This window comes from Larimichthys crocea, chromosome X, assembly GCF_000972845.2.
Source record: "Larimichthys crocea isolate SSNF chromosome X, L_crocea_2.0, whole genome shotgun sequence".
NCBI classification, from domain to species: domain Eukaryota; kingdom Metazoa; phylum Chordata; class Actinopteri; family Sciaenidae; genus Larimichthys; species Larimichthys crocea.
In genome coordinates, this window is record NC_040020.1 from 35842338 (window position 1) to 35859596 (window position 17259).

General features: G+C 42.2%; 1 protein-coding gene and 1 long non-coding RNA gene across 3 annotated transcripts; both read left to right on the forward strand.

Moving 5' to 3' along the window:
* Nucleotides 1-6291: 6291 nt before the first annotated feature.
* tcima (transcriptional and immune response regulator a) lies at nucleotides 6292-7347 on the forward strand. Its single transcript, XM_010755379.3, has one exon. It carries the CDS (start codon nucleotides 6459-6461, stop codon nucleotides 6759-6761), a length of 303 nt encoding a protein of 100 aa, XP_010753681.1. The 5' UTR covers nucleotides 6292-6458; the 3' UTR covers nucleotides 6762-7347.
* Nucleotides 7348-8419: 1072 nt separating this feature from the next.
* LOC109139923 (uncharacterized) lies at nucleotides 8420-12221 on the forward strand. 2 transcript variants are annotated; one of them, XR_003462994.1, is made up of 3 exons: nucleotides 8420-8549; nucleotides 9601-9760; nucleotides 11250-12221. It is a non-coding gene; the product is annotated as an uncharacterized LOC109139923 (long non-coding RNA). The 2 variants fall into 2 exon arrangements; XR_002042348.2 differs by having other exon boundaries at nucleotides 8424-8549; nucleotides 9532-9760.
* The last annotated feature ends 5038 nt before the right edge of the window (nucleotides 12222-17259 follow it).

The following is a 17259-nucleotide window of genomic DNA, read 5'->3' on the forward strand; positions in this document are numbered from 1 at the left end:
TTCCTTTCAAAGGGAGTATTCTCTCAGATTTATCAAGACTCCAGCCGCAGATGACTTGTTCATTAATTCAGACTTGCGTCTTCCTTCCTCTCACTTCACCGATATGACCTTGCCCTCCCACCACAATGAACAACGGGCCTGCTGCCAGTTGGCTCCAGCACTTTCCTTTACCTGGCGCTGGACCAAACCCTCTTAATTCATGTACCTCTCTATTGTGATGCAAACTCAATGTGGGATCAGCACATTTGACCATCTGTCCATTTATGAGTTAAACTACTGGAGACTGAGGGCTGTGGTTTGACTGAAAGGCTCCAGTGTCTGCGTGAATCAGTGAGGTGAAACACAAATTGAAATAAAAGTAGAGATGAAGGTGTTTTTAACTTTCAATTCAATTCAGTTTCATTTATATAGCGCCATATCATAACACAAGTTATGTCATGACACTTTTCATACAGAGCAGGTCTAGACTGTACTCTTTATAATATTATTTACAGAGACCAACAGTTCCACCATGAGCAAGCACTTGGTGTCGGTGGCGAGGAAAAACTTCCTTTAACAGGCAGAAACTTCTGGGAGACCCAAGCTCATTGGTAGACAGTCATCCACCATGATTGGTTGAGTTAAAGGGGGGGGGGTTGAGAGACAGATAGATAAATAGAGAGAGATAGAGAGATACAGATGTACAGCAGCAGCAAAACTTTAACTAACTATAACTATAAACTGTAACTATACCAATAATGACAGTATATATGTAGTGGACGCCGTTTCTTAATCATATTTACATTTATTAATTATTTTATTTTTACCTTAATTTTGTACATTTATGTAATATTCTATTACTTTACTCTCTACCATACTTTATAACTTATTTTTTGTACTTTCCCCTGTTTCTTTTATGTGCGTGCCAAATCAGTCTGTTAAATCTTAAAATGTTCTTATCATGATCACATAAACTGAATAGAAACTATTGTTCATATGAGTTATGTATTCCAGAAAGCAAACTGCGTGAAACACTTATTCCGAGAGTAATGTAACCTTTTCTGGTTTACTGAGCAGAGCGTGAGAACCACCCAGGCTCCACAGTATAACAGGACGTTACAGTTCCTCAAACACACTGAGTCACTGCTTGTTTGCTGCTCCAGTGTTATGGTGACCCAGTCAAACCCTGTCTCAGTCTCCACCTCCACCCACTGGCTCTCTTGTTGCCCGCCACAGTATTGCCATGGAAACAGTAAGATATCTGAGATCCTGCTGAGCTGTCAGCAGTAGTGCATCCAGGGTTACCGGGGTGGGGTGGGGTGGGGGGGCAGCTTACCGTGCTATCAGCTAGTGATAAACAGAAACTCTAACAGTGTACACGGACGTGCATGTTTTATAGCTGTTCAATGCTGATCTGAGCTTTGAACCGTGCTCACTGTGCGAGGAGGAGATTATTGCTGTTACATATATTCATACCTCCATAACCAAGACCATTGTGTGTCTTGTGGGAATCCATAGCACTAAATTAAAGCACAAGTTACTTTAACATAAAAACCAAGATGTACATCTTTACACTGTGTAGCAGCACTTTGAATGAAATGCTAACGTCAGCATGCTGACATGCTCACAGTGACAGTGCAAAAATGCTGATGTTTAGTAATATTTACCAAGTTCACCATCTTAGTTTAGCCTGTTCGTGGGCTAATAATGCTAGACACAAAGCACTGCTAAGAATGTCATCATTTCTGTCAGAAACTAAAGTACTGAACAAAATAAACGTAATGATAGCACAAAATGAGTCTTCATCCCTTTATTTCACCGAACAAGTAAAAACTTTGGCCTGCTGGTAGCTCGAGTGGAAGTGGCAAAGGAATTTATCTTCAGGGGAACATGAATGTGTCTACAAAATTGGATGTCCAATGTCAAGGTGTTGACAATAAAGCAACAAATCAAATCAAATCAAATTTTATGTGTATAGCCCAAAGTCACAAAATATATGACCTGAGCCAGGCCTAACTATAAGCTTTATCAAAAAGGAAAGTCTTAAGTCTATTCTTAAAGGTGTTGACCGTGTCTGCCTCCTGAACCCAGAATGGTAGTTTCTTCCACAGAAGAGGAGCCTGATAGCTGAAAGCTCTGGCTCCCAATCTACTTTTGGAAACAGTGCTCATATAAAATGATATTATGTGCTAGAAAACAAACAGCAGCTATGGGTGCATGTGGGGTAGCATCAGAGTTATAAGAAGGTCACGGTGCTGCCCTCCTCTGCAGCCTGGTGACCTTTACATGATTCACCTTATGCAGCGGGGCCTGGACACGCAGGCCCAGTTCAGATTCGTGACTGGGGAGCATCGTGTGGACAGATGTATAGTAGATTTAGCCTTGGGCCTCTGAGGTGCAGCCAACCGTGAACTGAGGCTGCAGTAGCCGGATTGAGCCGGTTCAGTGTAATGGTGCCTTGGTGGGTTCAGTGCCCAATCACTTAATCTGCATACACAGGTTGGACCCTGAGGGGTGGAGGTGTGGGGGTTGTAGATCAAATGAAAGAGGGAGGAGCAGAGGAAAGAGGAAACATGAGCTCTGCTTTGCGTGCAAGTGTTACTGCCCGGTCCTATTGTGGCTCTGATGCTGGTCACACCAGCAGGTTTGCAATATGAACTGCTCCACCCCCCGCCACCACCAACCCCCCATCACAAGAAAACCTGGTGATACCTTTGAAGTCACAATTAATTCCAGATAATGCTCATTGAGAACATTCTGTATAAGATCAGACATAAAAGCTAAAGAGGAAAGATTAATATTTTCTGAAGCAGCTGTGCAAATAAAAATGTAAATTAGGATGCAGTCTTATCCTTCTCTGGAAAATGTGAAACTTACTAGCATTTGGAATCTTTTCTTGTAACTGGCCTGCTTTTTATTGCCTCGACTGGACCCCCTGCTCACAGTACGCTCTTTCACCTCCAACAAATTCTCTAATTACGTTGCTGTTCTTTAGTTTTGCCTGAATTACGGGACATAGCACCCACAGTTCCAGTTAAATCTGAGTAATATTAATGTTTGTTCTCTTTGTATTCACACACAGAGACTCACTCCCTAAATATCCTTCCCTTCCTGTGCTAATGTTACATAAGCAGCCGCTTGCTGAACGGACACACTGGGTGTTTGCTGTGACAGGTCCTGCAGTCAGATATAAACGCAGGCGCCGATGAAGAGACACATTCTCTTGTAAGCACACAACCTGCAGGGACTCATTATTCATCATCTGTATCAGTGAATGTTGTCTGCATCAAATTCAGCTGTAGTGCTGGAACAGCTGTTTGTTTCCCGTTCTGTTTCTTCTTCCCGTCGTTGAGTTTCTTGGACCAGCAGATGTCCTCATTAAATGAGTTAGTATTTTTATCTTTCCCATGCTGAATTGCTAATGAGGGCAGATCAATAGAGCTGTATTTGTTTGATTTAGCTGTATTTTCTGGTGGTTTGAAACAGAATCATATGACTGTGAACTCAAAGGTCAAAGTCTCACTAAGACTGCGAACCATCTTCTGATAAAGCGGCCTCTACTTACCTAATGAAATGTTCTCAGACATCTGGGACATGTGCAGATTACACAAGAACAGCAAACAGCCATTGAGTCATTTCCAAAACATTGCATGTCCATTTTAGAGACACACAACTGAGATCTGTCCCTGTACCTGTCACAGTGGATTTAATGTCCGCAGATGCTGTCATTATGGCTTTGTAGTTTGATCCCGTTTAATCCTCAGTGTAGTGTAGTAAAGTTGTGGTTTTACATTACATTCTATATTTACATCCTGTGATGGACTATTTAACGTCTAACTGCTTACTAACTTATTTTGTTTTATATTTAAAGTTTAATGGTTTATTTATTGTTTTTTTAAATCAAGAAGATGGTGCACCCTTGTAACTCACTTGGTAAAGTGTGTAAAATGCACCTTACCACAGCAGCCTGGGTTTGATTCCAACCTGCATCCCTTTGCTGCATGTCATCCTCTATCTCTATCCCCCGTCTGTCAGTCTCAAACTGTCACTGTCGACTAAAGGCTAAAATTGATTAAGAAATAATTAAAAACACAGTCTTAGGTTATATGATCACATATAATGTGGTGCAACTATCCAGATAAGTTGAACAGTTTGGGTTCTAACACTAGTTCCAGGAGTAACTCCAATATTCTGAACTACATTTTATTCTCTGCTCTCGCAGGCTTCTGTCTCTACCATGTATCAACCCAATCTTTCAAAATGTGGAGCTATTCCTGTAGAGCATCACGAGACACAGACGCTATGGTTTTTGTTTAAACCGAATATTTAAATGTGCAGTCTAAAATATCAAGCTGGATAATGAATAAAGGAAACTGCCTGATATGTTATGTAACCTCCCATCCAGACCTATTCTTGATTTGAAGGCATCTCCTGCCAGGCTTCCATTGCTCATCACTATCACATTTTATTGGCTAAAGTGCGTTAATAAACAAAGATGACAAGAAGGTAAACACAGCAAAACTGGTCTAGATAGATAAGACTGAACATTGACCATGTTACCTAATCATTTGAGGATTCCTCAAACTTGGTTCAAGTCTCTACAGACTGCCTCCATTTCCAGGAGCCCTCATATCTGAGACCTGGACTATTTTAGGGACATTTGGGAGCGTTGTTATGAAATTTGAGCCAAAAGTTAAACATCTGTGGACGGAATCTTATCTCTAAGGAATACATCAGGATCCCTCCCCATGGGGAAGAAGAGGACTGAACGCTGACCCCTGGTTAAATTTAGTGTCCCCTTTGTTATGATAATGCAAGAATGCTTGGTGTGGACAGGAGAACCGGGTCAGCAGCTCAAGGCTCCAGTTTCCGTCTACCCGCTGAAATCTCATTGTGCATAGCTTGTCTCTTGTGCCGCTGGGACCAGAAGTTTCAGCTGACACTTGCAGTGCAGTGACATTCTCTGTCTCCAGTCGCAACTGCCATGCCAGCTGCAGATAGACAGCGATCCTGTGGCGACACATTGTTCACACAGATCTGCAAAACAAAGCTGTTAAGTGAGGACCTGGGTATTGTTTCCCTTCAGACAGTGAGGAGCTTTGGTTTATTGTTTGACTCAGCACACAAAGTCATTGCCACATGCCAGGCATACCGTGCATGAACTTCATTCTGCAGACCTCTGGAGGAAAGAATACACTTCCTGAGCCTCTTCATGCTCCTAGCTGCCTTTTGTCCATATAAGGGACTGGCCTGTGGTCACACTTACAGTGGGGACAGTTTTTAGGAGAGTTACACCAGCATGAGATTGACACTTGCTGTTGTTTATGAGGCCAGTTGCACCACATGGGGGAACGCCTTGCAGTCTTATCAACACCGTGTGGGCCTCGGATGGACTGTAGTTGTAAACACAGTTCACAAACCCTCCCATCTGCAGGCCAAAATGTAAGCCAAATATTTTTAGCTCTGTTAACTGGAAAAGGCAGATATAATCTCCTGTAGCTTGTGGGGGAGCTGGAGAAAACACACTTTTAGTAATCTACATGACTAATTATGCTGCAGAGTGAATTTAACTTCCAAAAATAACACTGCAAAAATAGTTCCAGTTAGTTCGTAGTCTTTCGTAGTCGAGTGTCAATGGATGGCCCACAGGAAGAGATACAGTAAACATGTAGAGCACAGACTAACAGTTTGATTTAGGTTCTTCTTGGTTTATAAATATGTTCTGAGTCTTGTTAGCTGACTCGAATAACAACTCAATAGACACAAATGACTCAGATGAGCCGGGACTTCACATCTCTGGGTAACAACATAATTATACATCATCATACATTATTAATTCATATAGATTTACCTGAGTACTTAAAGCTAAAGTTGTCTTTCAAACTTACTTTGCAAGTAGAGATTTTAAATACACATCTTACTTTATGATGCTTACATTAAACCACCTAACAGTGAATACAGTACAGTACATGAATGTAGCATCACCTTGGTTAGGAGAAAAGCTGCTTACACATGAAGGTATCTCTCTCTTTCTCTCTCTCTCTCTCTCTCTCTCTCTCTCTCTCTATATATATATATATATATGTTTGGACTTTCACTCATAATGACGTTTTTTGATGAATTCAGTATGATGAATTAAATTTTTGTAGTTAGGGTTAGATTACATTCATATCACAGAAGTCAGTGATCAGATGGGGGATGTTTTGCACACTTCTTTCATCACTCAGTGCTGCTAGGCTGCAGCGGGGGGAGGCGGCGCCTCTGTCTGCTTCATGGCTGCTGATGTCACCGCTGGAAGCGCCTCTCTGGCGGTATAAATCGAGCCCGCTTCTCCTCTCCCGCACTCACTCACTCAGCCGAGCAACGCTGGAACCGCTCCGCGAAACGGTGCGCACCTAACAACTCATCCTCGCCGAGTTGGAGGGCCACACTTGGAGCAGAAAAACACGAGCTATCCAGCGGACGAACAAAGAGACAAGATGTCCAGCTACGTGTCCTCGGAGTGCCGCCGCGTCAGCCCCTCAGTCCACGGCAACAAGTTTGACACGGCGCACCGAAAGAAGGCCGTGGCCAACATTTTTGAAAACGTCAACCAGGACGCGCTGATGAGACTCTTCCAGAAAACGGGCGACATGAAGGCGGAGGAGAGAGTGAGAAGCATCTTCTCCTACACACAGGACCCGGAGGAGACGGCCCGGTCCCTGATGGCGCTCAAACAGCGAAAGAAGGACAAGTTCCTCCAGATTGCAGGGATGATCCGGCAGCTGCTCAAACTGCGTTGACCGCATCTCTCGCTGCCCGTGTCTCTCTGTGGGCTCATGTGAGAGCCGAATGTGAAAACACTCCCAGTATGACTGGGTTACCGCCGCAGGTGCAGCTCACCTGTCGCCTGGAATGGAGCGGTGAGGTGCGGTGTAGAATGTGAAGCCGTTCGCCTGGAGGGCACCACAGCGGAGTCGCCTCCTGGATGGAGGTGACGGCGGAGAGTCGTGCCCGGAGCGGACAGAGCAGCATGAACTGCCTGGGAATAAGAAGGGCAAACACGTCTTCCTCGAGACTTGAATTCCTGAATGCATCCGTGTGGATGTGACTGTGAAGCAGCACCTTGTACAGGTGGAGCCTCCATCACTGCGTTGATGATGGTGCAAAGCTGCAATATGAGACTTTATAGTGCCCAAGAAGCTGCCTGAATGCCTGTCTGTCCTGAACACATGCCTTGTTTGTCAGCCTCACTTTGTTATATGAACACTACTCATTAGTGGCCACTAATGTGTTATTGTCACAAACTGTTCGAACACAATGATGATTTGAGTTGATGATCCTTTCTTTGTCTTTTTTAATAAATTATTACCTTATATAAAAGATGAACACGTCTTTGTCATTATTCCATGTTATTGGGCATCTCATCAGGTCATGAGGTTCATCCATTTTTGTTATGGCTGATTCATATAAGCTCTGGTGTTATCATTATTATTCTTATTCTTATTACATACTATGATAATGTAAGGAATGCAAACAGCTGAGTAGCATTGCAGTGGTCTATGTCCCTGGAGGATTAGTGAGAAATCAAACCCTGACAAAGGATGAGACATCTTCATCGATTTAAAGGATTCAGCAGTGTTGGCATATAGAAGTGAATCATCTCATTTTGGGACTATAAAAAATGTTTTCTATAAAAAAGTAAGGTCTGATCTGGAACCAAGATGAAATTATTTATCTTTTTTAGCATCTTAAATGCAAAACACATATCATTCTGGCATCTAGCAGCTGTGAGCTGTGGCAGTCATAAACAGGGGAAGCCCTCAGGTTCAACACGCCAAATCACCAGAGAAATAGGAAAGTGATGTGTTTGTCTGCGCAGGTGTTGATGAATACATGACACAGAAATGTAACAGCTGATGTGTAGAGCATTGGTTCACCTTTATTTCATAGTAAAGAAAACAAAAGAGGCACATGCTGATCACATTCTGCCTGTATCGTTCTTCACTGTGACGCAGCAGAGGGCATCTGAAGGGAATAGAGTTACTCATGAGAGGATGTGGTTAACCTTCATCGGGTTTCCCCTCATAGTGCTCTATGCCTCACCAGACCAGCGTAAACCAGTTTGGCTCAGTTTGGGTGGAGAGGGTGGGGGCTCGACGGCTTTCTCTGCGCAGTGTGTTTGTGCTGGAGTCTATTTAATCATCCCTGCTCTCTAGATAAGAGCCTGTCTAAGTAGCATTACAGGGTTGAGATGGTGGAGGCTTCTTCACCCTTTGATCCTTCATGCTTAAGAAAATCATAAGGACCCCTCCATTACTGCAACCCTCTCCCACATTTACAGACAATTTCAGAGCTCCTTTGGCATATTTACGGTATTTCATCAGTGGTTGGGTGTGTACGTCGGCTTAGCTGCACACACACAGATCACTTGGTGTGTGCTAATCTGCTTGCACTGATAGTCCTCAACCAGCTCAAACCAGTTCCCTGGGTTGTTGTGCATGACGACATCTGACTGTGGGCGCTCCTCACATGTGCTGACAGATATGGGAAGCTCAAGTATCAGTCGCCCTACAGCGCGGAACTCTCAGGTGAATAATCTTCTGTGACTGTTAAAAGGTGTGCTTGTGTACTGTAGCCAGAAACAAATGACTCCATATCACAGACAGCTGGATTTCCCCAGAGAAGTCATAAAACGAGGTAGAAAGGGCACATCTGTATAGTACAATACATTTTAAAACAGTTCATTTAATGGTTTTTATAAAATATATCACTGACAGAAATGTATGGGGCAAAAAAAATGCTACTTCTATAATAACAATGTATCCAGTGACAATGTGATAATGCCACTTAATGAGCCAACAGAAAGAGATGTACTGTGTTAAAACAAGTTTGGGTTTCTCTGCTTTAGACTGTCTTTTTGACCTGCAGCAGGCTGACGTAAATGGTAAATGGACTGTACTTATATATCTCCTTTCTAGTCTTCAGACTACTCAAACCGCTTTACAGTATGTATCTCATTTACCCATTCACACACATTCATACACATTCACACACATTCATACTCTGATGGCATTGACTACCATGCAAGGTGCCAACTGCTCATCAGTTTGAGGAGCTAACCATTCATACACATTCACAGACCGATGGCACAGCCTTCGGGTTCAGTATCTTGCCCGAGGACACGTAGACATGCATCTGATTAGTGGACGACCTGCTCTACCTCCAAGCCATAGCTGCCCCTGTTCATGTTTGGCCTAAACTTAAAAAAGTTTGACATGAAGCTCTTGCCAGCAGCCAGTTAGCTTAGTATAAAAGTCCTCTTATCGCTGTTAGGTTGCTAGGCATATATCTGCCATCAAAGCCATTGTTTTATTTTTATTTTATTTCAATAATAATCTTCAGTCATGGTTACAGCGGTCACAGGTCACCCACCTTATAATTGACCACTCTACCACTGTGTGTTATTCATGACGTCTATTTTTGCTCTTTTATCTTGCGGTCGTTCCTTTTGTTTGGCTTGTGTATCTCACACCAGGCAGCATTTTTTAACGGCCTCCTTTTCCCTTTTAGGGCAATCCAATTGTTAAGGAAAAAGATTATTCAAGGCAATTGTCTTGGCTGTCTTTGCTGTGTTGGCAGCGGTGTGCAAGCCCTGGACCCAGGCCTGTCCTCTCCACCCTCTTCCTGCCTTTCATCAGCCTTAGAAACGCTGAAAGCTTTGATGTGTGCAGACACTGTGGCAGACAGCCTCAGAGCCTGGAGGACAGTAACCAGAAAGAGAGGAAGATACAGGGTGGAGGTGTGTATGGAGTGGGGGCAGGGGGGCAATAAAATTGTATAAATTAGTCAGATAGGTAAGATTTAAAACTACTGATGTATACAAATGAATGCATGTTGATTTTTGTGCCTTTTTTTGGACAAGGTTTATATCTAGGTTATTTTATTAAGGACAGAGGAGCTATGATGAAGTATATTACAGGGATATTCATAATTAATAATAATTCATTAAGTGTGGGCAGCCAAAGAGCTGGCCTGTTCCTTGAAATGCTAAACATTAATATTTTTCTTGTAAATGCAGCCGGTGGATACAGAAAGAGAAAGAAGGGGGCGAAATGGATTAGTGATTACAGTGCAGGGAGTGGCAGTCAACTCAAATCCAGCCCAGACCGGTTCAAGCTGAGGTCTGTGATGAGGAACTAAGCATGAGCTGTACACAGGCTAAGGATTAGTCAGCGTTAGACTGGAAGATCCAACCATAAAATCAACAACCCGAGACACAAGTTATTATCTCTTGTCTTGAAATGATGTGGGATGTGACACTTGGTTCGTCTCACGTTAACAAAAGCCTCCTCTTGATTCCATATTTAGCTTGTTTTATCATAAAACAAGCTGCTGGATCTTTCCGGAAAAAGGCATCAGAGTGCAATCCAAAGTTGGAGAGTCAGCGACTTAAATGATTATATTCCCATTTATCAGACATCACAAGAAAGACTTCACACTGCTTATTTTATGAAGCCTTTGAAAACAAGTGGGGGAGATTACTTGCAGCTACCCACCACTAGCTGCTTAAATTTCTGCATTGACAGGAAGTCCAGCTAAACAGTACCAAAACACAAAATGGTTTTATATGAAGAGGAAAGATCTGAATGCTCTGGAGCTGTCACAGATTTCATATTTGTGCTGATGCTCAGTAGACATGCAGTGTCATGTTACAGAGTCATTTAGCATGAATGAGTCGGTACATAAGTGGCCACTGGGTTTTAATGAATAGTGGTACAGTAAATCAATCACATGAGACTGTGCTGCACATCTAACAAGTTGACTGTGGATGTAAGTGAAGACATCAGGTGCATTGGAGCCTGTTGATTATCCCTCTGATGACATGAAGAAGTCGTCATTTAGTCTTCAGGTTAAAAGATAGCTGTGCAACACTTCATCAGCCTTCTCGATACAGTCATTACAGTGAAGCAAACCTGCTGTGATTGACGGTTTAGTGTGTCACATTCAGATCCTTTGCAATCCTTAAGCACCCCTTAACTCCGACTGACAAAGTTGCCTCCTCTCGTGTAGAGTGTGTTTGATAGTTCAGTCCAAAGCACTTCTTAATTCTTCCACCATGTGTCAAAGGCAGCTGGTCGACTGGACAGAGCAAAGATCAAGCGGTTATGGTGATGTAAGATCCATACAGGAAGAAGGTCAAATAGATGGAATACAGGAAAAGAATGGGCACAGAGTGTCAGAGAGCTTTCCTTGAAGTGGCGGCATGTCTGACTCAGTTTTTCCCACAGGGGCTCCATGTGTGCAGTGGCATCATCCGGATTAGCTCATGTTGGGAATTCAAAAGAGACAGACTGAAAATAAAACACATTCCTCGACATCAAAGAAGGATTTCTGGAATTTGGCACATTTGCAGCCTCTGATTGTCTTTGTGTGTATGTCATTCGCTTGGGAGCACAGTTGCATGGTCTGAGGCCCTCTTTGTTGTTTTTGGATGAGTCACTGTGTCGTACATGCTTGCCCTGACTCTGGTATGCAGTTTGCTGAGGCCTCGCATTAACACTGCTGCGCGTGTGCGTCAGTGATCTGTGTTGGAGGTGACCCCTGCCACCTGGATGACACCCACAGAGGGACTAGTATGAACACTGCCAACATTTAAAGCATCATGGCAGTTCATGATCACACTGTGGTTTGACAGCAATCCTTTCTGTTACTGCAGCTGCTTGTCTATTTGCCAGATATGGGATGGATGTCGATGAGATTCAATTACTTTCCTGAGAAGTACGATAAGCCAAGGTAAACTAGTAAAACAGGGTGCACAAAAGTATAACTATAAGAAATAAAAGAAGACTAAAGCATGTCTACATAAAACATAAAATATGAGTCTATGTCATGTTAGCAGCTCTGTACTGAGGCACAGCAGTGGTCTGAGCTAAATGCTGACCAGCTAACAGGCTCACATTGACAGTTGACATGTTCACATATTTTATAGGAGATGCAGATGATCCAGCCAATATTTGTTTCATTTTACTAAACCACAAATGTGAACAGGCTAGTGTTTTAAGAGGAAAGGACAGGGGAAACCATATTTATTCATCATTTATATTATATATATTAATCATCTGCACCAGTCCTTTATCCAAATGTCTGTACATAGATAGTTGATTTTAAACTGTACTTTTGTCCTGTATGTACAATTAAGAGCAAAGTGAACCAGAGTCAGATTTCTTGTGATTTCTTCTCTGACCAATAAAGTGATTCTGATTCTGATTCTGATTCTGTTTTTGATTCTGATTCTCATTCTGATTCTGATTATGGATAACTAGGATTCATCCTCTGGGGTGTGAAATGTGTTGTTGTTGAGCTTTTTCAGTTGTTGGGATATTTCTGCCTACATTAAAGAAAATGGTGGTACTAAACCAACAAGATGACATTGTTGACCATGCCAGTCATGCAAATTACACAACATTTTGTCTACACACTAAATTCATTCTTGTTTTGTGCGTACTTTACATTTACCAGTAAAAACCATGAATGGCCTCTCACATAGAGCACCCTGTCAGGGAACAGTTGCTCACTACCATTAAATCGTCTCTCATCCATTTGATATGATATAAAGCATCAAGTGATTGCATGATTTCTGACAAAACACTTTGCAGCATCATATTCAAATTCTTTACTTGAATTCTAAGATAAATGACAGAAACTGGCTTCATCTGGTATTAATCCTAAACATCTCTGTGAGTGAGTGAGTGCTGTGTAAGCAGACAGTCGTTACATCTTCTATGAAATCTTTTGACCTTTAGTAACCTCTGCCTTTGTAACTCAATCTCTTTGACAGAACGGTCTGTTCTTTGAGTTTGTGTGAGATGAGTCCCTGGAGTTATAGCACAGTCATGTCCAAGGCTTGGTCAGGATGGGGGCCTCTATTGTTCGCCTTTGTCAGTATCAGTGTGTGTTTGTATGTTCTGTAAGCATGTGTGTGTGTTTCGGGCAGCTTTGGAGAAAGCCCTTTCCTGTGTGGCGCTGGAGGTTCCTTCTGGGGCTGGGCGGCCGGCGGCCCTGCAGACATGCTGTCTCGCTCCAGTTCCACCACAAGGCCTTACCATTGTTCTGCCCCTCACTCCCTTTGTCCTGTTCAGTCTGCCAACCCGGCAACCCCCACACCTCCACCCTCTCCTCCTGTCTATTGCCCTGCAGGTGCAGCTGATCCATGGCCCAGAGAAGGAGGAAGTGCAGGCCTAGAAACAATAGCAGACCTCACTACTATTTATATGAATTCTTTGTTTTATCTGGGTTTGACTGCTTATTTTGGGGGTTTTACAGTTTTGACAACGCTGGATATTAAAAAGCCCTGTGTCAGCATACAAACATGTTCAGCTGGTTGATCTCCAACTGGGTTATGGGATGCTTTACAATGTAAAGTCCATTTTATATGGTGTTTTTATGCTGTGGAAATGACCCACAGAGATTGTTTTACTTCAGTAGATTCGTCAGCCTATCTTCACACATATCAGGTGAAAGGCAGGGAAACACTATGACTAGCTGCTAGCTGAACACAATAAATCTATGATGTAATGAATGGATGTTGATGCAGTGCAAAGGGTTCACACTATCTCTGAGTGCACAGAGTGTGCTGAGAGATACTGCAGGTGAATACCGTTATATTACAGATCAAAGTGCTGGGCTTGTAAAATGTGGCAGATAGATAATGTGCACAGGGCAGTGAGGGCAGTACGCTCATTTTGAATTCCGAAGGCTTTCTCACACTGAACGGACTCCGGACTGTAAATCATGGGGGTTGAAAGCGAGATTATTTCTGTTTCTTCACACATGAACTACACACCATCCAGCCCGTCACCCTTCAGACACATTCCTAACATTTTTCTACAATAAGATGATGATGATTCAATGATTCGGAAGAGATAACGTCTTAACATGTTGTGAAAGATTCATCCCTTAAGGGAAACAAAGTGAAATGTATCTTAATGAAATGTAAGCTTGTCAAAGCTACGCAGCAGAGAAGGAAAACAACATGGCAGCTGTTAAGAAAACAGGCACTGTTTAACCGCAGCCCTGTCTTATGACACCGAAGCACTAAAATGTACCAAAGTCCTCAGAGATGGCAGAACAAGGCTGTGGTTTGACTCTTCCACCACTGTTGGAAATATGGTCCAGTAAATGAATGGTTCACCTATAGTCAGCATCACGTGAGCAGTAAACTCTTTGTTTACATCCTTGTGATTGAAATGTGCCTAACATCTGCTGCTTCCAAACACACAATCCTGCCTAACATCCATCAGCTGGAACAGGAATTTGATAAAGGAAAAGGAAACTGATAAGGCCCAATTGCCCTGTAGCTGATCCATATCAGAGTCGGCAAACGTCAGGCGTTACGCCACCGGGGGAGAGGATATGTAGCCCGTCTGCTACAGGCGTGCTTTGGTCTGGGCTGGGTTTACGTCTATGTTCTACATTAGTGCTAATGTCTTCAACAGCTGCTGGGGTCACTTCATTAGGGCATGCAACATAAAAGACATGCTGGTGATTTTCAAAAGGACAATTGACTTTGTTCACTTGTGATATGAAGCCAGGCTATCTGCTCTGCAATCTTGCACTTCATAACACACTTTTTACTTATACTTTTACTGACACAATGAGTCTGTCGTGGCCTAAATCTGAACCCTGTCACTTTTAGAATGACATTTTACAGTCTAGATGAACATCTGTTGCCACCGTTGCAATTCACATGTGTTACTGACATTGTATTATATTCATAAGGTTTAGCCTCCTAAACAAAGATCATCTATTGGTGAGCAAAACATATGCTGAATATGACTTGCACACCTTTGGTAACTGAGGGCTTACAGTATAGCTGAAGGCTGTGGGAATGTCATTAATCTTTGGTCATAAACAAAAATAGTAAAAAGTAAAGTAAAGTCAAAGAGCAAAAATTGTAATTAAAAACTTTTGCTGATGCAAGTTAGGGGATCACCAAAGTATTTATATTGTCTGTACAGAATTGCATGGCATCCATCAAACAACTGTTCTATTCCACTCACTGAGCTACAAATGTCAACCTCTGGTGGTGCCACCAAAGCCAGCAGCACTCATGCTCTCCATCCAGTAGTTGTTGAGATATTTAAATGGAGGTGCAACATTATTTGTCTTTTTTAACACTATTGGGGGAAAAAAAGAAAGAAATCAAAATAATTTATCATATCCAATTTAAAACTTGACTTGGTTTTCTAGGTTTAGTACCAGGCCAGTGTGACCAAGTACAGTTCCACTTTCATCAGTCTCTAAGCTGTCTTTCATCACCATCAACTTTTATCACCTGCAGTAACTGTAACCTGTCCTGCAGGTTATATTCGGCTCTTTAGCTGTTAACTGCTCCGTCCACATTTTTTACACTTTTTTGAAACATTAAAGCTGAGGGAAACTAGTCATGTGACAGAGATATCCTGTCAACAAGATTCATTCTCTGGGGATCATGAATATCTTTAGCAAACCTATAGTAACAGTGGAGATACTTCTAATATTGTTGCTAAAATCTCACTCCAAAGTGCTGCTTATGCCCTTCTTCTTCCTTCTGTCAGCCCTGAATATAATCATCAGATGGAGTAAGAAAAAGAACACTGCTTTGTCCTCCCTCCTGTGTTCTGCTGTTCAGCTGCTGCTAAGATGTGAGAGGCAGTATTTATCTTGACCTGTAATCAACATCACTATGCTAATCAGAGAGAAAGGGAGGCAGTCGGTAGTTGTTAGACTGTGATGGTGGTACAGGCAGTAGATTGTTATGAGGGTCTTTGAAGGGGTCAATATACTGTGGGTCATGGTCATATATGAGATATAACAGAATATATGTCATTCTGTTTATATATATATAACAGAATGACATTGGCCTCTGCAATATTCTTCTAAAAGGAGGAAACCTAAAGAGAAAGAATAAGCAACATGATTTAATCCACAGAATATGTCATACACAGAAAACAAAGGGAATCATATTTCTTAATGTTTAGAGTCATTACTGCAGTGTTGTCATGTGTACCTTTGACAAAGAACTGTTCCACTCAAGTGTCCGTTCATGTAACAGCTCAGAGAGTACTTCAGTGTCAGTGTCAATAGTGGCTGTGCATGCAGGATGGGAGTTTGGAATAAATTCAAGCAAACATAAACAGTGGAAAAATAGACTTGGGAGTGTTAGGGAAGGTTGCTACAATAACAAAGCATCTCACATTTATGTTCTTTTAAGATGAAAACAAGATCAGCAAAAGACTGTAGATGAACACTGAAGACATCAGAACTATGGGATAGCACACATGGAATCATATGGTCAACAAAATGTTTTATTTTTTAGATTCATTTTTATTTAAAGATCCTGATTGGATGGATTTCGATGTAGTTTGATTACTGACAGGTCTGACTGACTAAGTCACTAACACTTTATGGGAAAATAAATTAAACTGATGACATCATCAGCCTCAGCGGTTCTTTGTGTTTTGACATCAACAGAATGAATAACATGAAGTACTCTTCACTCTGTTTTTATCACACTGGTCCTGGTTAATAGATGATAATGTTGGCTTAATTATATTTAACCCCAACAATTCTACTCATGGGAGTTTCCTCTGCTCTCAATAGTTTCACTGGAAAGTAACAATGTGATTAAGTCATGCATGTGAAATACATTTCATGAATACACATCAGCTGACTTCCTTCATTAGAACATAAGGAGGGTTTGAGGCTGCACAGAGAAAGTTGAATGCTGGATCAGCATACACAACAACAACAGTGAGTAAAACCTACAAATATCTGCCTACATGTGCCTGGCCCAGGCTGGCTGCCCCAGAACCAGTTTCAGACCTGTTCAGATGAACTCTGTGGGTCAAGTCAGAGGCAGCTGGAGGGAGCATAGCAGAGCACACCACACCACACCACACACTGCTTTAACCAGGCAGCCTAGAACCTACAGTAAAGCCTATAAGCAGATCAACAGTCAGCCGGCCTGAACAGACGTACCACACCAAACATACAGTATAACAGTAACCCCTGTAATGAGAAGGCTGAGTTTTATGTTTTAGTGACATAATTGTGTCATTCTCCCCTCAGAATACTGCAGGTGATGAGTTCTGTACATCCAATCATATTTAGAGCAGAGAACGAACACAAGTGCTGCAGGAAGTCAGAAACACTAAGCTTAATATTGGCAACAATTATAGGTTGTTTATTTACCTGGACTGGAGTGATGTAAGAGCAATGGACATCAGCTTCTTCAGGAGGCACTTCAAAGCTCATCTG

What these genes read in the sequence shown, in the direction of transcription:
- tcima (XM_010755379.3), top strand. Translation starts at nt 6,459, where the DNA reads ATGTCCAGCTACGTGTCCTCGGAGTGCCGCCGCGTCAGCCCCTCAGTC.